At 37.0% G+C, this 26,608-nt stretch overlaps 1 protein-coding gene across 1 annotated transcript; it reads left to right on the plus strand.

Annotated features, from left to right (window-relative positions):
- The first annotated feature begins 10,453 nt into the window (after positions 1-10,453).
- Positions 10,454-24,109, plus strand: LOC121315327 (sialic acid-binding Ig-like lectin 14). Its single transcript, XM_041249361.1, has 10 exons — positions 10,454-10,509; positions 18,053-18,139; positions 18,807-19,178; positions 20,577-20,870; positions 21,208-21,474; positions 21,567-21,860; positions 22,173-22,260; positions 22,567-22,621; positions 22,774-22,833; positions 23,486-24,109. The coding sequence occupies exons 2-10, from the start codon at positions 18,094-18,096 to the stop codon at positions 23,567-23,569; spliced, it is 1,560 nt and encodes a 519-aa protein (XP_041105295.1). The 5' UTR covers positions 10,454-10,509; positions 18,053-18,093; the 3' UTR covers positions 23,570-24,109.
- The last annotated feature ends 2,499 nt before the right edge of the window (positions 24,110-26,608 follow it).

The following is a 26,608-nucleotide window of genomic DNA, read 5'->3' on the forward strand; positions in this document are numbered from 1 at the left end:
CATTGAGTAAACAATTATATAAAAAGATGATGAAAGGGCTGTTGATAGCTAGAACTCAAGGATGCAATTATTTTATAGGTCACTCAACAGCAACAGCATAAAAATAGCCATTACACTGGCAATTTTAAAACATCACTATTTGTGCCGTCTCTTTGAAATCCTATTACATTCATTATTATTATTATTTACACATGCAGCCCTGTGGTTTTTGCTCTCAGCTAATTTTGCTCGCTATTAAAGGAAATACAGCCAGTGATGGACTGCTTGGCCAATTTAGATCTCACCACACGGTATTTACAAGATGATAACACCGTGTAACAATTTAAAAAATTTTTTTTTTTGGTTCCTGGGTAGTGTTATTTCTTAATTGCTTATGCCTCAAAAGTATAGAAAATGGCTATTATTCCCCACAAACTTTGCTTTTGTGACCAGGACAGTGATATTTTGAAATTTACCTATTTTCCAGAACATTCCAGATAGATTCAGTGCTGAGTAAACTTGGAGTAACTTCTAGAACTATCTAGAACTTTCCAGTAATATAAATAGTAGTATAAATACAGGGGCCTTAAGCCCACCAGTTCAGTTTAGTTCCAGCTGCCTAAGTGGATACATATCTGCATTTTTCTGAGATGGCATCAAGAGGCTGCAATGGTGGCATTCCTAGATGGGTCTCCAAGCCGGTTTTACCAAGTTTCCCTGCTATCTTTGCCTTTGGGACAGCAGGGACACCAAGGTGCACTACCACAAGCGGGACTGGCCACAGCGGACCGAGTTCTCTGTGGGGAGGAACAACGTCCAAATCTGGAAGGTGCTGATGCCACCACTGCACATCAAATTGGGCCTTATGAAACAATTTGTCAGAGCTCTAGATAAGGAGTCGGCAGCCTTCAAGTACCTTGAAGACTTCTTCCGTAAGCTGTCTGCGGCAGCTCAAAGCCGGTGTCTTCGTCGGACCACAGATAAAGAAGATCCTGGAGTGCAATGAATTCCCCAAGAAGCTCACTAGTAAGGAGAAAGCGGCTTGGAACAGCTTTGTCGCAGTGGTTCGGGGCTTCCTGGGCAATCACAAGGCCGAAAACTATGTGGAGCTGGTTGAGACTCTGATGAAGAACTACGGCACAATGGGCTGTAGGATGTCCCTCAAAGTCCATATCCTTGATGCTCGTCTTGATAAATTCAAGGAGAACATGGGAGCATACTCGGAGGAGCAAGGCGAGCGCTTCCACCAGGATATACTGGACTTTGAACGCCGCTACCAAGGACAGTATAACAAGAACATGATGGGAGAGTACATTTGGGGGCTGATTCGTGAAAGTGATTTACAGTATAATCGTAAATCCCGAAAAACTACTCACTTCTAAATCTTTTGTAGTCATTTTTGTATTAGTTTAGTATAAATACATGTTAATTTGGATTCATATGTTGTTTTTTTCTGACTTTATGTGAACGAAAAGACCGTTTTCTCATTGGAAATAGGTACATTTCAAAATATCACTGTCCTGGTCACAAAAGCAAAGTTTGTGGGGAATAATAGCCATTTTCTATACTTTTGAGGCATAAGCAATTAGGAAATAACACTTACTACCCAGGAACAAAAATTATGTTACATAATGTAATGTTAGAATGCAAAATACCCTGTATTTTATGTGGAACTATCTTTAGGTCTGTAGTAATTGCTTTTATTTATTAAATGCTTTACCCACTAATGAATACGTTGCCAATTTGTACGGTACTACATGCTTCAGGAGCACCCAGACTTTTTGAGAGGATGTTGTATAGAGAATGATATTTCAATCTTACCACACAACTCTTCAATTTTACAGAATTACTTTAAGATTAAGATTAAGTTAATGGTTGCTTTGAGGTAAACTGTGATTTAAAGTTGGGACTTGGTTGATGTGTAGATGCTCCAGAAAGGGTGACTGTTCCTGGGGGCATTTGCTTCTTGACAATTAATCAGCATGCTACTAATTCAGGATCTTGAAATCAAAGTCTAAAGAATTTACGGACAGAGTTTAATGCAGTTTAATTTTGCACAGGACAAAACAAAAAACAAAAAAACAAAAAAAGAGGGGACTTGACTGAAGTCTTTAAACTCTTAAAAGGAGTTGACAAAGTTAACCCTAAGCAATACTTTAAGTGCACTACAAAAAATGTTAACCTATTAAGTGTGGTTTGAGGGGTGGAGCCCTATCATCTTCTTCCATCAATTAAATCTACTCTATTTAATGCTTAGCCATGTACACAGTTGTCCTGCATAGTGATTTCACTTTCTTCAACCCTTTGTTAAGCGCCGCTTCATTTACCTCAGAGGAGGGTTCTCAATGAGTCAGAGGGGACCCCCCGGCCAAACACCTCCATTAGCGTGCATGATTTCTTGTCTTCTCTTTCAGATGCTGATGTCTCTATTTATGTGAGGGCCCCAAGCAATGGAACCCCTCTTATTTGTCAGGTGACCCCCTCTCCTGTTTGTTTGGTCTCCTCAGCGACGGAACCCCCCTTCTATAAATTGGGCTTTTGAAGAGGCGGAACACCCTGCTCTATATCTTCTAACATCTACTAACATTGTTTTCTATCCGGCTCGTGAGCCTCTTCGTATGTCGGGTCATCTCAGAGATGGTTGCCTCCTGTTTGTCGGGTCTCCTCAATGAAGGAACCCCCTTTATATGCGTAGGGCCTTTAAAGGACAAAGCCTCTCTCTTTATGTGTTCTATTTGTTACTAACTTCATGTCCTAAACACTACAACAGGTAGCCTAGCTCCGCCCTGTGAAATGGGAATGGAATGGGTTATCTAGTCACTTGTTGATGCTGAAACACCAGGATCCTTTAAGACCCAACTTGTCAAAGTTTTGAGATCAATCAACTACAAGGAACTTGACAGGCTTAAATGGGATGAATGGCCTCTTCTAGTTCATACATTTTCTTATATTCTTACACTGAGTAACTAAAATGAGCAGTTGAAGTGGGAGAAGTCTCAAGTGACAGTCATGGCCTCTCATTCTCAAGATGTCTTATCAACCGAGGAACCCTTGTGAATTAGGCTCTACTGGGGGAGTGCCTGACGCCCCCCCCACCCCCCACCCCCGGCATTGTAGCATGGAATTCAAGTTTGTTGTGAGCATTCCACTTGAGAAAGCAGAAAACTCATTTATTAAAAATAAACATCTGCAACTTTCAGTTGAGTACATTCTAATTTACCATATACTAGCAACGCATCATTGTACTACTGAATCGATGATACAATTAAAAAAGAATAAAAAATTCTCAGGGGGCGAATTCAGCACTTTGTTTAAATGTAAAGCGCTTTTGGACCAGAAGCTCATGCTTATACATATATTCACATCTAAGGTTATCAGAATTCCTGAGTGAAAGACAGGGATATTTTATTTTTTTCTTAAATTAACTGACACCATTAAAATAACAGTATATAATAACACAATAATAATTTAAAAATTAAACATCGGGTGTATTTATTGCAGAACAACTCATCAATTGTTTTCTTTCTACTGTTATCTAATCAAAACATATTAAATGTGCAAAAGACATTAGAAAAAATAGACTGGCTATTACCGTTTAAACATGTGATATACACATAATTAGAATCATTAAACACACAATGCATAAGATTGTTAATTTTATATTGAATGGTGCTAACATGACCTAATGCATTACTCTGCTGTTAACTTACTTAGCACACTGTTACAGTTTTGTATAATTCTTCCAGTATTTAGCTGGGCAGCAACCTTTAAACTTGACAAGATAACATGTTGAAATACCCAGATTTGCTGAATGTATTCTTAGATCTTTAATCCCAGGAACATTCTTCTGTTTTAGAAACATTTCTATATAGCACTTCAGGAAAATTCTAGTCAAGATAAAATGCCACAGCACAATCTGCAGATGTGTATGATCTCCTCAAAATACAGTTTTTTTTTTAAAGAGAAGCGGTAATCATTTGTTGATTAAAAAAAGGTACTTGAATTGAATGTGATATGGGATCTGTTCATAATCCTAACTTACTGATATGTTCCCATCGATTGAAGACAGTGTCTGTGTAAGAAACCTTAAAACAATTAATAAAAAAATGACACTTATGACTTTCAGCTTCCTTATCTTTTATACACATTTTTTATGTAATTTTTCCCAAAAATATTTTCTTGCATTAATTTTTTTCCCCTCTTATTCATAAAATTGCAATTGGTATTTGTACAGCTCACCTGAATGTGAGCGTGGTGCAAAGCAGTGACAGGTGTGACTGGAAATGTAACAAAGCACAGGCTGGGGGTGAACCAACAACCCTGCACACCACAGGCGAGTGCAATGAATTTGTGGTTTTAGAGCTTTTAATGGTATCTCATCTCGCAGAGGGAATGGAATCTGTAATAGCAGTGTATTACACAACGCTGCCTGTTACACAAGCTGGTCAAGGAGAATCACTGGGCACCATACCGAAACGTGAAATAAGTGGGACGGGATTAATGTGTAACTGAAAAATCTGATATAAAGCCTGAAGGGTAAGTCCAGATTGGAGCCAGGCTTGAAAAAGATCATTAGAGATGAGCGAGCAGTGGGCCAGTTTTGCATACATTCTGGTCATTCTGACCTTGGATGAGTGGATGTTGTGACACGTTATATGATATGTATCAGCATGAGCCTGGCACGGACAGAAAAGTATGGACGTCTTTAATGTCAATTAAGATATAGCTTTAGTTTTGTGTATAATGTGAAAGACAGCATGGCATCCCAGCACATCACGATGGGTGTTTGGTAGATGGAGTTGATGGAATTTGTCAGATTTGTTCTCTTGACCTTCTGGATTTAGAGCAGATGTCATATATTCTGAAACACCAAGACCAAAATACACAATTAGCTCCATTTTATGTGACATTTAAACATTTAATTAACCTGGCCTTTTCAACAGAGCTATAGGAGCAAAAATAAAAATCAGCATGAAGGAAGTCTACTCCCGTGACTAGTCTTGAAAGTCCCTGGAATTATAAAAACAAAGATATAAATAATTAATGTCAGTCAAAAAAGAGAATATTATTCTAAAACGTTTTATCCATGGAAATACATTCTTGGATCTGTTAAGATTTCCATTACATGAGAGTAGGTGCTAAGACTCAGCTCTCGCCAAGATAAGCACCAACTAAGACACAGCTTCTTTTACTGTAAACTAATGTGAGTAGGGTACTTTTCTGGGGTCTTCAAGTGGGCACCTTCCATCCATGGTGTTTCGTCGACTAGCCCACGACACCTCAAGAGGGCTCAACAGTGATTCTGGTGTCCCAGCATCACCCCCCTCCGTCCACTCTTGATCACTGAATCCGATGTCTCTGAGAAACCAGGTTGTGGATTGTGCCACAAATCCTCAACAACCCACCTCCACTGGGTAAACCTGGACTTTCCATTGCTGTTCTACTTCAGCAGCTAGTTGAGTGTATCCAAACTTCTTCATTTCATATGCCTCATCTGCAGCATCCTCTCATGGCACTGCTAACTCCACCAGGTGAACAAGGCGTGCTGATCCTGACCACAAGACAACATCAGGTTGAAGGTTAGTGGTGGCAATCTCAGGTGGGAAAATAAGCCGTTGTCCAACATCTGCCAGCATTTTCCAGTTTCTAGCAGCTTCCAGTTGTCCTAGACGAGTTCTTGTTTTAATTCCTTTTCTTGGTGGTTGCTCTCATGGATGGAGGAATGTTGTTCTTCGTGTGTCATATACTGCTGGAATTGGTGGCAACCTGTTGCTGCGCTTGTCTTTCAAAGATAAGGCCAAACATAGGAGCACCTGGTCATGACGCCAAGTTAACCGTCCTTGGCTAAAACCAACCTAACATCCTGTCAAAATGTGTCTTAATGTAGCTGGCGATCTACACATGCTTACAATTAACAGAAACATTGTTATCTATTGGTAGTAACATCCATTATTGTAATGTAAAAATACATTGTGTTAAGATACATATGTTTTAACACAGTAATGCAATAACTACACAGATGGTTGTGTGGTTACAATGCAACTACATTTTAAATTGCAAAATGGAACATTTAAAGTGATTTCTTAGAGATTCTGTTGCCTGACAGTGAGATGAGATTAAGCGCTTTATAGCCACTCCTACAGAGAAGCCTGGCTCTTTTTCATAAAGGGTAATCTACGGTGTGTATTGTCACCAGATAAGTTACAGAGGTGAAAAGTTTAATATATGTAGCTGTGTCCGTAGGTATTGGCACCTGAGTATCATGCAATAAATCCAAAAAGTACTGATCAGTTGATCTGTTGTGAAGAGATGCAAAGCACTCCCCCTATACTTGTGGAAACACCTTGTGGATGGTATGGCAGAAGCTGTGATACATTCTATGTGAATTCTTACGATCAAGTGTTCTTGGTAGCATGTACAGGACATACTGTAATAACATGCTAGTAATAACTACAACCGCCAATGTTTCCTGCTCTTGGAATAACTGCACAATTACAAAGAAATGGCCCAGGCCATAGTCTTATTACGTAATCATTGAGTTTTGAGCAAAAAGTCATTATTATTATTATTATTATTATTATTATTATTATTATTATTATTATTATTTCTTAGCAGACACCCTTATCCAGGGCGACTTACAATTGTTACAAAATATAACAGTACAAAGTATCACATTACAAAATATCACATTACAGATAAGAACAGTAAAGTACAATCATATCAGTAGCAAAGGATCAAATTCAAACAAAAGCAAAAAACAGAGAATACAGTAAATAATTACATGTAAGAGCGGGTTCAACTAAGAGCAGTTAACTTATATTAAAAATATTTGCTTATACAAGTAAATTCTATTAAGAGCACGTAGTAAGTACGATAAGTGGAGGAGAACCATTTCAAATAAGAGCAATGACAAAAAACGTGAATGCGGATACCAATAAAAATAAAATAAAGTAAGCAGTTATAGTTAGGAGCAGTAGTTGTATGTGGTAAGGTATGGAGCAGATCAGTGCAAGTACAAGCTGATGCATGCCATGCGATGTCATGTCATAATACAGTAGTTACAGTGTAAGTACAGGAACAATTGGTAATAATTACAAATTGTAATTATGTGTCTATTCATGCATTGTAATCTTACGTGCTAGCAACTTTTTTTGTTTTTGTTAGACTAGCTCTAAAATATTCACACACATATGTATTGTCATGGAAAGTCATGTCAATGAAAGTTAAGTATTTAATTAACTGGTGGCAATACATTCACACAGCTAAAAGACTGATTATCTGAAACCACGTGCTGTTAGCACTCTTAGGTGTCACTTTGGTTTGCAGCTTAAGGGAGCAGAGGAAATGAACAAGACAGCAGATGATGTGTGATATCCTATAGCACCATCATACTTCACACATTTCTATCAAACTATGTGTTTCAAAATATGTAGATGAAGCTGAAGTCACTGCTAATCTGTCTCCAGGTGATTTTTGGCTTTAATTAACTGGGAATTAAGGAAACACGTAATGTAGAATAAAACAAATCTGTATTAAAAATATAGTGCATTTTTTCATTTTACATCTCGTATCAGTGAAGGTTATTCTTGCTTAACTTGGTTACAATGGGACTTCATATCTATGTGCAAGAGGATGTTATGAACTATTCATACTAACAATCAGCATTAAAAAAAAAAAAAAATAATAATAATATTTCTAAATGAATGGCTGGGCTAAGGAGGTTGTAAACAGTCCATTGGCTCACTACCAGTGAGGTCCATATATATTTGATTCAATCTGTTAATTCCAATCGGATTGGGTGTGACTTTACCAATTGCAATGGTTGTAGCTTCACCGTTACCTTGGAGATTAACTTTTATAATGAATTCAACAGAGTCAAGTTGTGTAAATGGGGTTCCTGTTTATTAAAAGTTGCATCACAGATTTAAACAGGCGCACAATCCTGGATTCGGGGTTGTTTGGCGACTCCTAAGTGTTGGAAAAGAGCAACATTCCTCATTTCATTCGGATCATGTGATAAAGTGCTGACACCATTAAAAACAACTCCCATCTTACATTCATCTGAAATATACCTTGTGCTTTCTGATAGTCCCAGCATGTATTTGCTAATCTCAGTTCCTCTTAATTTAACTCAGGTTCCCACACATCAAAGAGGAAGTAGCTTCTATTTTTATTTACTTTATTATAATTTAGAGCGAGAGAGAGAGAGAGAGAGATTTAAAGAAAAACAACAATAACTGGAAATCAGAGACTAGCCAACATTATTGCAAACATCACACACCAAAAGTGTAGAGTACAAATCCAAGAAGGGAAATGGTGATGTTGTATAATTAGGGCTTCTGTTTTTATTAATTTCATTTTTCACTGCTTATTTTTAGCTATTTTTGAGTTTGGTGTACATTTTTTTTTGGTTCTTTCGTTTTTTATATAATGTAATTATTGTTTTCGATGAAGGCTTTTTCATACTGAGCGCGTCGCGTCAGAGCATCAGTGTCCGGTGTATTTGTGGAGTTGTCAATCAGTCAGAAGCCCTGTCACTGAACTCAACATTTTCCTTAAAGTATATAATTATATCTGTGTGTCTTTCAGCACTAAGTACTGTAATATAAACACGATCTCATGAAAACTGAATAATAAAGTTCTGTCTTTTGCAGAAAAAAAAACAATACAAAGGGGAATATGTTATGAATATTTAGTGTAAATACATTTGGATAACCTGCTGTTTCGAGTGTGTAAATAATAATCTTTATATAGCGCCTTTCATAGTGGACCAATAACACAAAGCGCTTTACAAGATATGAGACTAGGGTGTGTGAACTACGCATCAGCTGCAGAGTCACTTACAAGAACGTCTCACCCGAAAGACGGAGCACAAGAGGTTAAGTGACTAGCTCAGGGTCACACAGTGAGTCAGTGGCTGAGCTGGGATTTGAACTGGGAACCTGCTGGTTACAAGCCCTTTTCTTTAACCACTGGACCACACAGTGGTTAAAGAACTGCTATAAAGGAGCGGTTCTCAAACTGGGGGGCATGAGAAGTTCAGGGTTTTTAATTTTTTTATTACATGCATTTATTTACTACCTAGGCTATACCGTATAATGGGCAGATACTTTATTTGGTCTTTATTGGCTATATTGATTGGATCGCCAATCAGAGGATTGCATACAGTACCAGTAGTGATCCCGCCCTCTGGCAGACTGGTATATAGAACAGATTAAAGAAGCACTTGAAAACATTAAAGGTGGGTTATGGAAAAGATGCAGCTCTCCTTTCTTGCAAAGGTAAAAGTGAACGGTTCTGTATTCGATGACCAGTTGAGGCAAATGCTCTTGATAAAACTGCCTGAGAACTAAAGCAACGGGTGTGGAGAAGTTTTGGTACAACGTACTGATTTTGGAGGAACTCGGAGAAAGGAGAATGCTGAAGGATGGAAACGTTTGCACTTGACAGTCTCTCACTCAAACGCTTCTTGTCAATGGGTGTTTTCACAAGTTAATCTAATTAAAGCAAAGCCATGCAACAGACCCATCACTGACACCATCAATGGCCTGCTGCTCATGTTCCAGTGTATTAACCTTTCTGGTGGACATGTTAAATTAAAGCCTACTGATAATATGCTGCGCTCCATTACTTCCTCAAATTTGTACAGACAAAAAACGATCCCACGCAGTAAACATCTGCAGGACCTTCACAAGCAGCAGAGGACAGAGATTCCGACATGGAATTCAACAGAGATTAAAGTTGGGGATTAAAATTATATTATTATTATTACGGTTATATTATTATTATTATGCTGTCATCTTTAACTAAACCGACTTATACACAATATATTTCAGTTTCAATATCTTAACATTTTAGGATACTTTTTTAGGTTCACTCTAAAAAGTTGCTGCATATAAAAAAACAAACAATTTTTTTTTTTAATCATTTTAAATTACAGTTCTCTTTTCTGACAGTGCAAACACAGCCCATGTGCTTTGGGCAACATTTTTCATGTTTATTTTTTCATTTCAGTTTCATTTTAGTTTTTAAACATTTTCCAGTTTCTATTACAATTTCGTTAAAAAAGAAAAAAAAAAAATCAGTTTTGGACATTTTTATTGCAGTTTTCATTAACTGAAAAAAAACACTGTTACTGTGTCCAGTTCTGGTCACCGCACAGTACCACAGGCACATTGTGGCACTGGGTTTGGGTTTGGGTTAGGGTTAGGGTTAGGCAGAGTCCAACAAAGAGAAACCAGACTAATCTCAGAGCTTAAAGGAATGAGCTATGAAGACAAAATGAAAGAACTGCATTATCCATTTTTACAGGTGCTTTTCAGAATCCCCGTACAAAATATTCCAGTTGTTCATCTGTGTCTCAAAATTTTCTTCAAACAGTAACACATCTATGTTCACAGTTTATAATTACCGGATGTGAAAGCCACTTGTTCCTGGGCAGGTTTCATAAAACCACGGAAATGATAAACTAAAAGAAATCTGCTTTAATCTGGAAACGGGTGGCTACTTTCTCCAATCAACAAACTCCAGGTATTTTAAGTGTATCTTGTCTTTCTACTTTGTCTGTTTGTTTGTATGATTGGTTTTTTTTTTTTATTTAATATATTTTTTTTGATGATCCTTCTGACAACTTTAAAAAAAAAAAAACTAATTAAAAAAAACACAAATATGGTTGCACTATATTCAATGCGTGTATTATAGTTTGCTCAAATGTAGGCAATACAGCTTCGATGGGGTAAACACTACAAAGAAAATGCTTAGAATCCTGCGTGTAGTTGTTGCATGGTGAGTTATTTATTAACTTACAGTACTTTTAAAATAAAAAAAAATCCATACTACCATGCTGATATGACAAGATTTAAAAATGTATTAAAACATTTGGAGAAATGAAATGTTTCTCCTTTTTGAAGATAACTATTACCCAGTGAAGAAGATATAGCGGAGATGGTTGATGCCCAAGTCATTTTTCCAGTTTATTTTATTATAGCTTATCAAATTGTGAGGACACTTGTTATTAACATTATTTTGCATACATTATTAGGGGTATTAGATTGTGAGGATATATGCAAATACAGTATCTGGAAAACTGCTAATTAAATTGCAATGACAATGACACTACAGCTATGACCAGCATTTTTGCATCATCCTATAGAATTAACTAATTTGCCTACTAATGCGAGACTTCGGAATCTACCATGACACTGTATTACTGTGTCTCTTTGTCTGTTCATGTGTCTTTCTCTATCTTACACTATACACATGTATCATGTAGCACAAGAAACTATTCCACAGCAATCACTCAATTTCTAGTAAACTATTCATTGCTTATTCTATACTATTCTGTTTATACTGTGGATATGCAGCTATATGTAAAAGTTTTGCATCACCCTATATAAATTAACTAACTTTGCTTCATATAGTCGAATGAAACCTGCTGAATAATGTTACGTTAACATATTGAATTACATACCGCTTCGTAGTTTTCCATATACACTTCACGAAAAATTGACAATTTCAAATCTAACAATCTGAAATATTGTATTAATATTACAGTTTCCGGTAGACTTTTGTGATATAATTTTGTAGTTTCTTTGACAACGTGGTGTTAAATAAAGTATTTGGTGTTTGTAAAGTTTATTTTTATTATGTCTCAGTCTTAAAATTCTAGGTGATGGAAAACCTTTGGCCATAGCTGTACGGTTGGTAGCTCTCTTCTTTGCCTGTTGCTATATTAAGATCTACGTAGACCTAACAATTTGTCTACCGTTATTTTGATATCAGCATACAAATCTACTAGAGCACTCACATATTCAACCTTATAACATTTATACTTCAGTGATGGTTCAACACGTGTGACACATATCTCATTATTTCATTCTGGCCCGTTCCAATGCTTGTCTGTTTTTCAGGGAACACAAAAAAGATACAATATCAAAAACACATAGCTGAAAGGACTGTGTTTTAAAATAAGCAGGCTTCCATTTAGATGTACTGTAGTTGGTTTTGTTGGTACAGTGCTATATTTTCAACAGAAGTATTTTAATTCAGAACAATATGATCCAAGAAAAAAACAAAAAAAAAACAGTCTTCAGAATTAAAACAGTATCCTGTATAACAGTATATATATATGGTATAAAGAAGTGTGCTTTTTATAAAGCTTCTAGCTGCTTGCAGCAGGAAACACATTTAAACAAGCGGAGCTGAAAGATATTTTAAGCCACTTCCTTTTCATGATGACCACCAGAAATTCTTCTAATACAGGAGCTTGCAAACATGGGACTCGAGATTTAGTTAAAAAAAAACAGACAAAAAATACCTACACCCCTCTTTTCCACTGCAGTGTTTTACACTATGTAGTTTTGGATCATTTAAGATCCCAGGACTCCATACCGATTATTTTCTCACTGTGTACAATTGACCAATATCACTTCTTGTCTCATTCAGAAACGGTTTCAGACAAACAAATGTAAATTTAAGTTAGTCAACTTAAATAAAAAAATACAAATTGATAAACTCACTCAGTCACTTATTTTTTACACTTCATGAAATCTATTCATATGCCATTTGTACTTTATATTAAAAAATGAAGTTTAAGAGAGTGTTGATATAAATAACTATTGTAGAATTGGTTTCCAGAAAAATAGGCACTGCAGCTCATGCTGTGCCTTCACTGTTTCATTGTAGATTATCCCTAATTACGCTTTAAAAAGTTGAACAGATTTGTTTCCAGATTCTTCTGGGGAAACAAATGTCCAAACTCCAGGTCGGTGGGGTGTTATTTGTGATATGTGTTAAAACGTGGTACACCGTGTTTTGCCCTTAAAGTTATTTATAATATAATTTTTTTCACAATTCAGCAAATCACAGTCAATCACAGGATTTGGAAGAGTACCATTTTCTGGCATTACATAGGTCAAGTTTTCGTATGCGTACCACATTCTGAAGATGTACCACTTTCTAACACTACACCTGAAGACAATATTGACCCAAGGTAATTCACATTTTATATAGTGTGCGCACATATATCTTAAATATCTAAAAAATAAAGAATGTTTTGAGGCAATTAATTTTACACACTTGTATCCAATAATAAAAGCATGCCAGCCGCAGCCCTATATAGTAGTACTCCATTTTCTATATAAAAGCACCTTCCCCTGGGATAATGCCAGGTGTATCATATTGTATGGACTTAATAGTTGAGATTGGCAAACTACACAGAAAAGACCAGCCTTAATATACAGGTGCGGGTGAGGGCAGGTGTGTAAAATGCATTTCCCCAAAACATTCTTTATGTTTTGCAAGATATATGTGTACACACCTATAAGAAAATTTTAATTACCGTTTACATACATTATTCATACAGGAATGACACCTTTGATGACACACGGTTCACAATTTGGTGACATCACTATAACCCTATACATCAATTGCATTGCTCCAAACTTGTAATTTTTCGGAGAGACATTTGTCTATGCTGTATAAAAATAATCAATTCTGGTGGAGAAAGATGCTTTTTACTGATAAAAGAACCTTTATTAAAAACTGTATATTGCCTAAAGGGAAATGTAGATTAATTATTGATCATGCTTACTCCAAACTTTAGGATTTTTTTTTTTTTTTTTAACTGATAAGATTCTATAATATGTGGGAAAAAGGAATGTATACTACAAAAGTCAGTTTTTTTTTTTATATAATTAAAACCTCAGACAGCGGTACTGTCAACAAGTCGAGCAGTGGGACTGGGATCCCGCGGGTACCACAGAACCTGCTGCTGTAGAGGGGGCAGGTAAAATGTACCTTGTTGCCGGCGGGATTGGGTGGTCAACCCCCCCCCCCCCAAAACTGCGGTAATCTGTGGGAAAACACTAAGGGGTTGATGTACTGAAGTGTCGCATCTGTCGCAATACAGTCAGCACTCGGATAACCGTTACCCATACAATTCAGCCGCATTTTAACGCCATTGTATTAAGAATAAAATCAATCCCCATTATATATATATATATATATATATATATATATATATATATATATATATATATATATATATATATATATATATATAATGTGTGTGTAACAAATTAATACTTACCCGTCACACGCGATTTCCCACTCCGTCACCAGTTTTCTGATACGAAGCCCATCTCTTTTCAGAGACGGCTCCTTGGGGTAGGCAAGAGAGCCATTACAGCCTCAAAAATTTAATCAAACAATAAATTTAAAAAATCACATACTGAGTGATCACATACATTTACTTTCATTTGCATAACTATCACTTATTTTGCACGAAAGATGATCCACGCGATTGAGAGCCGTACAAGCCGACAGAAAACCTCGCTTCTCTGTACTGATTCCGCTACACGGAGGAGCGGAGGCTAAGGGAGTTTTGCCTACTCCTGCAGAGTGATTAGCGAAACATATTCCTCCTGCTTTCATCTTATAAGGTCACACATGTAAAAATAAAGGCAGGAGGCGGGTCTCCTTTCGCTGTGTCTGTCAATCATTGGTCTTAAACTTTGCCTAAACTCTAACGTGCGTTGATTGTGTGTGGAAAGCGGCAGCACAGAGAGAATTAGAAGCGGTGAAGACGGTAATGGTAACTCTTATTTTATTTTATTTTATTTTTTGTAATAAGTTAAAAAACAAACAAACAAAAAAAAAACAAAAAAAACAAAACAAAAAAAAACCCATCAAATAATGTAATTACATTACATCTCGCTAAATGTAAATGTTTCGGTTATTTTGGAGTAATCAAACATACATATGCGTAAAGTGCTTTATTTCACTGTGGTTTCCATCATAATTCAAAATCTTATAATGCCACGGTGTTATTTATGACGAGTAAGCTTGTTGGTTGGCAGTGAATTAGATTTTTTTCTCTTTTTTTGTATCATGATCGTCCTCTTGGGGATTTTATATAATAGGCATAGTAATGTCTACTTATTATTATTATTATTATTATTATTATTATTATTATTTATTATTATTATTATTATTATATGAGGTTGGTGTTATTGTATGGTTTCACGTTTGCATATTCAGTTGTATTAACGCTTTGCTTGGTTTATCGTATAAACAAACATAAGTGTACATTGCAGCATTTGTATTGAATAGAATCGTTTCAAATGTAAAAACAACAGTAGCGAAAAAGTAGGACCCGCTGCAATGCTATGCCTCCCCAGTTTGGGGGCCACCAGCACCTACTGTCTTCAGTGTTACAATGGAAGTGTTTAACCGTCACACTCCGCGGTTTTTTTTTCTCTTTCAAATCGTGTGCAGTTAGTTACACACCACTTCCTCCCACAATAAAGCGAAAGAGACAAGCCACGTAATGTAAAAGTTAATAATTAAATATTAAAATAAAAAAAATACAGAAATACAAAAAGTAAAAAAAAAAACAACAAAAAAAAAAACTGTGGTCTTTAGTTGTTTTTGTTGCTTTTCATTTGCAAGTGAACTGTGACATTAGTCCCTCATCGAGCACTGTATTTTGCAATTTTGAATACTGACTTGGATACTGTTTTAATTATTGAAACTTTTTTTTTTTAACACCTTTTGCTAAATTGCATTGCCTTTTATGTTTTACGCAGTTCTGTGCATGGGTAACATTTAGATTTAATTTTGCTTTGCCTATTTGAAATTTATGTTACATTGCTGATGAACCGAGTTGTCATTGGAACTGATTAGGGAGCAAATATTGTCGCAGCCCCGCGCGGCTGTACGAGGCTTAACTGCAATGCCCACATCTTGAATCTGGTCCTTTCCAGCACCTTTGATTCACAAGTGTTAAACAACAAACCTCAGCTCACAGAACTTAGTGCAGATGCCAAGAAATTGGCCACATATTTCAAACATTCGGGTCTGCAGAACAGCTTGAAACAGTCACTGAAGCAAGCTGTTGAGACAAGGTGGAACCCTACCTTTGATATGCTGGATTCCCTTTTGCAGCATGAAGCTCTAACAGCGCTTTTACTTGAAAACAATCAATTTGAGAAGATAGGATGCAACAAACAACCTGGAATCTTACAATTCCTCACCCAATAATTCAGTGGCACTTCCTTGGTCTGTAAGACTGATGGAACATTCCACTGCGGCTGAATTTGAACCAGTGCTCTGAAACTGCATCGGTTTGTGCATCTCAGAAGAATTGATGTCAACGAGTGCTTCACATGGTCTACAGAATTGCAACTTTTCTAAAATGCACAATAAGAAGTGATCGAAGCAGCGAAGCAAATAATAGTTAAGAGATTTTTACGTGGATCCCTCTGTTTCAGCTGAGCTGCCAGTAAAAAGGCAAGCAGCTGGCATGCTAAGTAAATTCAGCAATTGGGAAGACACTGAACCCGAGTGACTGCATATGTGACTGAAGGTGGCAACCCAAGTCCCGACTGTGTTTTAGACTGGTGGCATTTCCATCAGTAGAAGTTCCGTTCATTGTGAAAACTAGCACAGTTCATCTGCCTCTGTCAGGTCAAAATGTAATGTGCTTCATGCTTCACGGTTTTCAGTGGACTTTTGGACCACGGAAGTCACCGTTTTTTGTTTCTTTGCAAGTAAAGCAGCAGTCACAGTGCTTTTCTGGATTTCTGCCTTTTTCTTTCGGTGAATACTTTAACCTAAATGCCTGTCAACAGCCGACTCTCGGTAGTGATCTACAGTAACGTTGCAGGACATACAGAAGAGCTTAACTCCATTGCTGTGTAAAACCCCTGCTGGATTCTGCTTTGTTATCTGCTGCAGACACATTTTTTAGCCTTTTTAGAGACAGCCATTTTCTTATTTACAGTGTGTGGTATTTTAATTTCCCATGCAGGGCTCTAGTTTTGAGCTCTGCTTGTTCCACAGACCCAGCTCACATGTAGAATAGCCAAATTTCGGGTTTTTATAGTATAATTTTCTCACGGGTGTCACACTGCATGCCTATGGTCCCCTTAAATCAAGAATATAGTCCCTGACTACGCCACATGGTGATAAGCGCCAGGACTAGAATTAATTTTAGTTAAGTTCCTAAATGCAGCTAAAAAAAACACAGTACCTCACAATAAAAAAAAAAAAAAACAGGCTTGTTAGTAATATTTTGGATTTGGACCAGGAGCAACACCAAGGAGAGACAGACAAAACTGGGTGCAGTTAAAACAAGTTTTATTTTTAATATATATATATTTTTTTAACTTAAAAAAAAAAAAAAAAAAAAAAAAAGGTTTGTAAAAGTTTGACAATCAAAAAAATAACAGAAATGATGGTCAGTGACAGAAGCCTAGTCACAAAGCAGATACAGGACAGGAATTCTAAAGAATAACAGAAATGATGGTCCTTTTATAGCAGTCCTTTCTTTTCTGCTTCAGAACCAATAGACTGTCACTATAAACACAAAGAATAGTAATCTTTCCATAGAAAACTACATTATCCGTGATTCAATGTGGTAAAGTCATATTAGTCGCGAGACGATGATGTCACCACTCCTGCAGCATCTCGGCTACCAGAGCAATGTAAAAACAAAACAAATAAATATTTACTTCTCAAACAAAACGTGATCAGCAATAATTTATATAAACATAAATCAAACAAATGATTCAAACTCTTACAAAGTGACTGGACAATTGAAACAATAAATAATAAAGTGAAAAATATAAGCAGACATGCACATAATTTACTTTTCGATCATGCAGTTGGCGTAGCTGTTTGCTCAGTACATAGGGAAGTAAACTGCAGGTATTTCTTTAGTTAGCAATTTCTTGGCTGTATAGTAATTTAATTCTATTTTTTAAAAAAGGTATAATTCTGCAAGGACATTTTATATATATATATTTTTTTTATTATATACTATAGTATGATGGAAATAGCTTCCAGGGATGTTTATTTTTGGTTTCTTCCTTGTGCAAAACCTGGGCTAGGGCTCTGGCTCTTCTGTAGCTGTGCATGCACGTGCAGTGAAAGAAAACGAGGCGTTCCGAAGAGACCCGAAGGAGGTTGGGAATGCAGAAATTCCACGGGATGCAGGATATTTCACAATCGGTCTGTGTCCACACTGGAAAAGTTAACGTGTTATTATGTCAAAACCTTTTATTTTTTCCAGATCACCTGATCATCGTCTGTGTCTGCTTACCTGCTGTGATCATGCTATGTTTTCAAAAACTGCTGCTGCAGTGCGTTTGTCTAGAAGGTAGGGGCTTGTTTTTTATTAATACATTCACATTTTTCAAGCCAATTGGTCGATCGATCTATCTGTCACTCGTCAAACAATATAAGAACATAAGAAGAACATAACAAAGTTTACAAACGAGAGGAGGCCATTCGGCCTATCTTGCTCGTTTGGTTGTTAGTAGCTTATTGATTCCAGAATTTCATCAAGCAGCTTCTTGAAGGATCCCAGGGTGTCAGCTTACAAGCCATTTTCTTGAGATCACGAGATAAATTAAATTATCTCAGGAAAACGGAATGACTTCTGTTTTTGTGAGATCATCTCGTGATCACAGAATGGTAATACTGTATCGAGAAATTATTTTGTGATCTCGACGTAAAGATTTTCTTTTTCTTTTTTCGATGGCCTCAACGAACCACTGTAAGTTATGTAAACAGGACAGGACAGCACGGTAAACATTCTGACTGGCAAAAAAGCTCAATTTACCAGATGTTTTGACCCCTAACTAATTCTCTCAGCATATTGCCATTGCATTGTGTGGAGTAAAATGCAACAAGGAGAGACTCGGGAGCAATATTGAAGGGAATTTTTCTTTTATGTAATTGTCATCTTTTTAAAGTTAAAATCTTTATTGTTCACCTTGCTTTTGTTATTGATGTTTTCAATCAATTGCCTTCTATTTTTTCAGTGATATGTTTCACCTTTGCCTACAATGCCGATTACACGATAAAACTGCCTACAAGTATGACAGCACTGAAAGGCTCCTGTGTGGTCATACCCTGTGAATTTTCCATTCCTGATTATGATAAATATGCTGAATCCATAATTGGCATGTGGCACTTTGATAATTGGGAATACATTAATCATCCTGACTCTTCGCAAGTAGTGACCCGATTTAAAGGACGTACAGATCTGATTGGAGATTTGCAAAAGCATGATTGCTCTCTGAAGATTGATGAAGTGAAAGTGGATGACACTGGTCCATTTTGTTTTAGATTTGAAGTACCAAGGAATATTAAGGCATCATATGTGAATCATATGGTATTAATACACATTACAGGTGAGAGCTTAGTAATTGAAAATACTTGCTTAGATTAAAAGCCAGTTGTTTTGAAAAACGTGGCTTTACCATTTTAATTGAGAAGGGTTGTAGCATTCTGTGGTCTGGACCACTCTTTGCCGCTGTTATAATCTAATTTCACAGTTGTATTATTCATTTTCTTTATGGCTAATTATCGTTTCATTTTCTCATACTTTACTGTGACATAATGCAAGTGTTTATATCTGATAATAATGGGCTCGAGACCACTGAAGCAGTTTTCATTAATTGTGTGGTGCATGTGGTCTTTGGGACCGCTCGCATGCCACTGTTAGGCTATATTATGATCTCACAGTTTTATTATTAATTTTTCTTTTCATTCATTATTGTTTGCATTGTCTCATACTTAATGTACAGTAATATAATTAATGCAAGTGTTTATATCTAATAATAATGGACCACTCCATCAGTTGCCATTCATACTGTGTACGTCCCCATGCCAAGATATTGTGTTTGGAGAACTGATTTTTCAGTAGTACTGTCAGAAATCATATATATATATATATATATATATATATATATATATATATATATATATATATATATATATATATATATATATATATTATATATATTAGATTTTCCATAAAATTTCCTTTATTTAAAACCTAACTTGCTGGTTATAAAAGTGTTGTATTTCTGTTATTTTCATGTAAAAATCTATAGATTAACCAGTATATGTAGGGTTTATACAAATCGATGATGAGCTAAAATAGGCTGTCGTCACTGCCATTAAGTTGTAACTGTGCTGGATTACATTAGACTGGTCAGCCTACAGCATTTGAGGTAATTCGGAAATAAAGTAATGTCAGGAGCCTAATGGCAAAAAAAAAAAAAAGATTTCTGATGTATATAAATGGATTGTTTATTACCATCTCCTTAGTTATTTTACAGCTTCACTGATTAGCTGGTAAACCTACACATATACTGGTTAATCTATAAATTGACCGATGAGTTGGTAAATCTACACATTATAGAGTGTAGAATTACTCATTTTACGCATGAACCATGACAGAAATATGACACATTTATAACCAGCAATTTAGGTTTTAAAAAAAGGAAATATTTACCCAATGGAAAAAAAATGAACAAAAAAGAACAAAAAGCTGGGACAGACAGTAAGGATATTAATGTGCAAGTATGCCTTATTAACATGCATCCACTGCCCTGTCAATAATACTGTAACCCTGTGACTTTAGTATAATGTTGATGTAATGCACTATCCAGTAGTCATACAGACTGAATTGGAGAATCATTCCATACAAGTGGAGAATTTGCAAGTGGCATTGATTTCTATATTTATTTTAGAATTGTGTATTTTCATGCATATCATTTCAAAATTCTGTTTTCCTGGTTTAGACTCTCCTGATGCGCCCTCAATAAATTGCTTGCCTGAACTCAAAGCTGGTGTTGCTGTAACTGTGACTTGCTCTGTCCCTCACACTTGTCCGACAAACCCCCCTAATATTATCTGGAGTTACACCAACGCCTTTTTCACAGTTTACCACAACAAAACAGGGAATGGAGCATGGCAAGTGTATTCAGTCCTCAAGTTCGTACCATTAGCAAGTGACCATAAGAGCCGTCTGACATGCACTGCCAAGTACTGGGGAGGAAAGCAAGCAGATATCTCTGTCTTGTTAAATGTCACATGTGAGTTTTCTTTATTTTTTTCTTTATTTTTTTACATGTCTTGCTATACTTCAAGTCTACTGGAAGCCAGAATAGTACTACAGTATTTAATGCTAGATTTCCAAATGTCAGTGTTTTCCTTTTTGTGTAAATTTCCCATTAAGTATATGGAAAACTGAAAGGTGATATGTAATGTAATATGTTAACATAACATTATTGAGGTTTCATCTGGCTTGATGAAGCCAAATTAATTATTTGGCTTTAGTTATCTACAGGATGATGGAAAACCTTTCGCTGTAGCTGTACTGTGTGTGTTTGACCTACTTGGTTTTGATCTTGCCTCTGAATTTCACTGCAGATCGGCCTAAAAATGTCAACATTGAGTACAAAGAGTCTAGAATAAAGGAAGGAGCCTCTGTTGGCCTGCTGTGTGCCAGTGATAGCTACCCTCCTGCCAGTCGCTATCAGTGGTACAATGTAATTCGAGATCAAACACTGAGACTGCCGCAAACCAGTGCAACAATCTATGTGCAGAATGTGTCCAGAAAGACCGGAACCTTTTTTTGCACCTCGCAGAACACTGAGGGGTTCACCAACTCTACTACAGTGAGGCTTAATGTGGAGTGTAAGTGTTATGTTGAGACTAGTACCATAGACATTTAGCACAGTTTTGTAACAATTTACACCAGTTATATGTAATCATGTACTGTATTACAGACAAGCCGGAGATTCTGTCGGAATCAGCCTGTACCGTCGACATCACAGGACAGCTAACTTGTCAGTGCATTGTGGATTCCAATCCTCCACCTGAGATTGAGTGGCGCGTTTCAGGCAGCATCCTGAGTGAATCTAACACCGGCCTGAACTCATTCTTCATTAATAACACCAGAGGACAGCAGAACACAGTGACAAAAGTCCTGCAGGGATGGGTGCCCTTCACAGGAAACCTCTCTTGCTCTGCCACCAACACCCAAGGGAAAGCCTCAATGTCATTCACACGTCCAAAGAGTGGTACGGTACTCACCGTTTAGGCTTCTTGCTATTTTAGCTTGTTGGATCCCTCAGAGAAGTCTGTGGTTTGAAATCTGTAGAATACAGTCCAAACAAAATGATGGAAAATATTTGAAAAGTAAAACATTAGACTTATTATTATCTGTTGTTTGCAGCAACCAAAATAATTGTAGTATAAAAACCCTGTCAAAGATCAGAATCATAGCGAGGTATTACAGATTACATTTTATTTAGTGATATTATTGTGCATCACTGTGGTCGAGGAAAACAACATCAGTAAGACCGCCCCAGTTTAATTGATCTTGTTTGCAGATCTCTACATATACATAGCAATTGTGGCTGCTGTGTTGATTATAGCTACTGGTGCTGGACTGTGCCGACTGAAATTAAAGAGAAATGAGTAAGTATCTGTTGTTCATAGAGAAAAGTGACAAATAAAGCTAGCAGAACCCACATCACAAGTTTGGAAACCACATAATAAGGCCGTTCTTACTGGCTGCCCAAACTGCAAATAGATGTCTCTTATAAGACACCCTACTCTAGAAATCCTTTACTCAGGAACTACTCTTGAATAATGTGTTGTTGTTTATAGGACTGTGCTGTATGTTCCATCTATACACAGGAAATACTGGAATTATAAATCCTCAATAGTGATTGGTTGATTTCATATTTTTTAAATTAACTTTATATTTTCCCTCACATACAGGAGAACAAAACATGCTGCCAGAATTGCTTTCACAAATAATTATGGACAAACTAAGGTATGCTATTAATATTCCCTTCATTTCTTGTATTCCGTGTTTGTAGAAAGCCTATTGTGGGCCAAAACTAACAGAGCAGCCTGTAACTGCATCTACAGTACGTATCTGCATTTTTTTTACAATTAATTTTTTATTTAATTTTTCACATATAGTCGGAAAGAGAGACTGAAACCCAGGATTATGACATGAATGACATTTATGAAAATGTTCAGGTATGTAATTAATATCATCTCATTTTTTTTTAATTACAAAAAAACATGGAAAAGATGCAATTTCCTCCACTAATGTCTTTGGGCAGGTGTATGTCTTGCTGCCTTTGTCCCAAACACAACATTTTTAACTGATTTATTTATTGTTTCAACATATTCCTGATAGTTTTTTTTTTTTTTTTTTTTAAATTCACACATCATAGGTAAACTAGGAAATTAACTGTTTTTCAACTTTCACTAGAACCAACCAACTCATATTTAAACAGTATTTGAAAATTAGCTGAAGTCAACAGATATGCAACAAAGTTATCCTGAACACACCTGCTGTAAATGACTGCTGTAAAGTGGGAACAGAAAGCCAGCATTGTTGCAAGAGGGAGCGAGATCTGGATACACTGCAATGCTTTATATATATATATGTATTCTCTTGGTGAATGCGTCAGAGTAAACTTTGAGAAAAGTGTTGCCCAGTTGATTTATGATACGGGATTACAAATTTTATAAGATAATACCGTATGCCTGAAAATAAAATACAGTGATACAGACAAGAAGGGACACAGAAATGTAACGGAATGTGTTTCTTGTGAACATTGCCGCGTGTTGTATGACTCATCAATGTCACATTGCTATTGTCTTATCCACCTAAAACACACAGGCAGGTGAAGATATTTATGTGAATGTAAACACAGTGACCACAAGAGGACTACGGAATGAATCACTGCAACTAGGATCACCTTAGTTGGAACAACAATGTGAAAACAAACAGAATATCGGCCATTATTTAAGGCTGTACAATCACACATGTCAAGTCACACTCATTGAAAACAAGAAGTAAGAAATGACCATGCATTTTCATGCGGTAATACTGAATCTCACGCCTCCTGATTTTTTAAAAATCTCACTCATTTGGCTTGGCTGACCTTGGTTTCTCTGCTTGGGTACCTCTTGTTTCCAAACACGTGACGTTGAAAGGTCAACACAATATGTTATGTTTTTTTGGATTTAGAAAAAAGGTGAACTCAGCTATTGTAAGGTAATAATTGTAATTACCATTGTAGCCAAAATCATAATGATCTAATTATCCGATTTACACAAGCATGGTGTCCACCAATTTGACATATTGCTTGTGACAGCTTTCATCTCAAAGCTTTCCAGGGCCTAGCAAAAACTTTAAACATTTGTAGTATTCTGTGATGTGATTTACAGTGTTGTATTCTTTTCAATTTTATTGAAAAAAAAAAAAAAAGCTTATGGTGTGATTAATACAAAAATAATAAAATAATATGCATGTGGCAGAGCAAAGTTTTTAAATGTATATATTGTGTGTGTGTGTGTGTGTGTGTGGGGGGGGGGTATACGTCCTGCCAGAATGTATGTGGGGATGTGGCTGGGGCCTTAATTGAATCATTGAGTTAATTAGGCTCCAGATACATATGATATAAAGGAGACAAAATCCTTTGTTGGGTGGTCTGCTCTCCTCCTTCTCCCCTATTTCTATGTCTTCGATCTGGGGTGCCCGTTTAACCCCCATGGCTTCTGTGAGGGAGTACCTGTTTTAACCCCCATGGCTTCTGTGAGGGAGTACCCGTTTAACCCCCTTGGCTTCTGTGAGGGAGTACGTGTTTAACCCCCTTGGCTTCTGTGAGGGGATGCCCGTTTAACCCCCTTGGCTTCTGTGAGGGGGTGCTCGTTTAACCCCCTTGGCTTCTGTGAGGGGGTGCCCGTTTAACTCCCTTGGCTTCTGTGAGGGGTGCCCGTTTAACCCCCTTGGCTTCTGTGAAGGGGTGCCTGAAAAATGTTTTATTCTTACATAATAATATTTAGCCCTGTAATACCCAAGCATTTTTTAAAGGAGAAAAGCTGCTTTATTTATTTAACTAGATTCCTGTTCATGTACAAACTTTTTTTTTTTTTCCTATCCGGCAACACAATGCACTGCATATGAACAATTCTGGCTTGTGAGGCTGGATTTAAAAAATAGAGGGATGTCTAACCATTACATCGTATATGATACATACATGGGCATTACATGGTTAATGTACGCCCTATATTAATCAGTGGGAAGAATAGTGATCACTTTTTTGTTGGAAATGCTGTATATCTTTTATCACCTGTTTTATTAATAAATCTGCACTTTTGAACTTCATGAACAGTGTTTTGATTGTGTTTAGGGTGATTAGATGTTTCTGGTTTTTACCGGGACCATCCATCAACTTTCCTGGTGTTCCAACATTTTCCCCCAAAACTTAAAAGTCCTGATTTGCAATGAAAGCACTCCTTACCATATTTACGGAAATAGTCGGCAATCAGAATAAAACATGGTTCCAGGATAATATTTTTCATATAGGTTACTATACTATATTAAAATTTTGCAAAATTCTGAAAATTAAGGGTAAAAATAGCAGTACATATGGTTATAACATATGATTAAACTTAGCCATGAATTAGAAAGGGAAGGTACAGTAGTTGAAAACTAGTATTTCTAACAATATTTCTTTTTATACGAGTGAATCCAAGTCATACATCTCATTCCCGACCTGTGGAGCCGCTGTATAACAGGAACAGTGTGCCCCGGACTGGATGGGTTGTCAATTAATTCCGGGAAAACGTGGAAGTTGGCCATCCTGAAAGGGGGCGGAGTCACAATACCAGAAGTCATTGCTTTAATGCAGTTGACGATGTGGCAATCGCGGATTGGAAGAAAAGTGATTTCACTCACTACCGAAGGGGGCGTGACTGGGGGTATATCAGGGGATGTGGATAAGCAATCTGTTCCTTTGTTATGGTTACGGAAAGACCTGTAAAGGAGAATAAACTTACTGTGACTGTTTTGGATTGTTCTGTCAGTTTATTGTACTTTTTGTCATTGTTAGACGGCTAAACTACCTGGGAGCTGTCTAATGGAGCCAGCACCTAACCCAGACTACACTTCACCACTGTGCACAAGTAACTTGATTTCACTACTTTCACTAAGAGCACTCACTCTAGACTTGTGATTGTGTTTGTGTTGTGCGTGTTATTCGTGTTTATTATTTTGGGACGGAACCCTGTGGTTTTTAACTGCAGTACACGTTGTGTAGTGCCAGTTGTTATTATTTAGTGTTGCAACCAAGCAACCCAGCCAAATAAATAGCTGTTGAAACCATAAACTGTGTTGTGTCTTTCATTGCTGTGTTTCAATCGTCCACTAAGACATTGATGCATGTGACATTTTAACAGTCACACATGCATTCTCTGTCAGGTGCCATTCACACCATCGGACTGTAGCTATTTAAGAAATAAATAAGCAAGCACAAGAAAAATTGCTAATAGTTATATTGAGTCGTAGAGTAATTAACAAAAAACCCAATATAACCAAATATGTAATATAAGTACTGTAAATAGTTGTAATTATGTGTGCATGTGCAGGGATTGCATGTGCATGATGTGTGGGTGTGCAGGGGTTGCATGTGCATGATGTGTGCGTGTGCAGCAGTTGCATGTGCATGATGTGTGCGTGTGCAGGGGTTGCATGTGCAGGGGTTGCATTGTGCATGATGTGTGCATGTGCAGGGGTTGCATGGTGCATGATGTGTGCGTGTGCAGGGGTTGCATGGTGCATGATGTGTGCATGTGCAGGGGTTGCATGGTGCATGATGTGTGCGTGTGCAGGGGTTGCATGGTGCATGATGTGTGCGTGTGCAGGGGTTGCATGGTGCATGATGTGTGCGTATGCAGGGGTTGCATGTGCATGATGTGCATGTGCAGGGGGTGCATGATGTGTGTGTGTGCAGGGGTT

This window comes from Polyodon spathula, chromosome 5, assembly GCF_017654505.1.
Source record: "Polyodon spathula isolate WHYD16114869_AA chromosome 5, ASM1765450v1, whole genome shotgun sequence".
NCBI lineage: Eukaryota > Metazoa > Chordata > Actinopteri > Acipenseriformes > Polyodontidae > Polyodon > Polyodon spathula.

What these genes read in the sequence shown, in the direction of transcription:
- LOC121315327 (XM_041249361.1), top strand. Translation starts at nt 18,094, where the DNA reads ATGCTATGTTTTCAAAAACTGCTGCTGCAGTGCGTTTGTCTAGAAG. An exon ending in TGTCTTGTTAAATGTCACAT is followed by an intron (nt 20,871 to 21,207) that starts GTGAGTTTTCTT and finishes ATTTCACTGCAG; the next exon opens with ATCGGCCTAAAAATGTCAAC. An exon ending in CTGAAATTAAAGAGAAATGA is followed by an intron (nt 22,261 to 22,566) that starts GTAAGTATCTGT and finishes CCTCACATACAG; the next exon opens with GAGAACAAAACATGCTGCCA.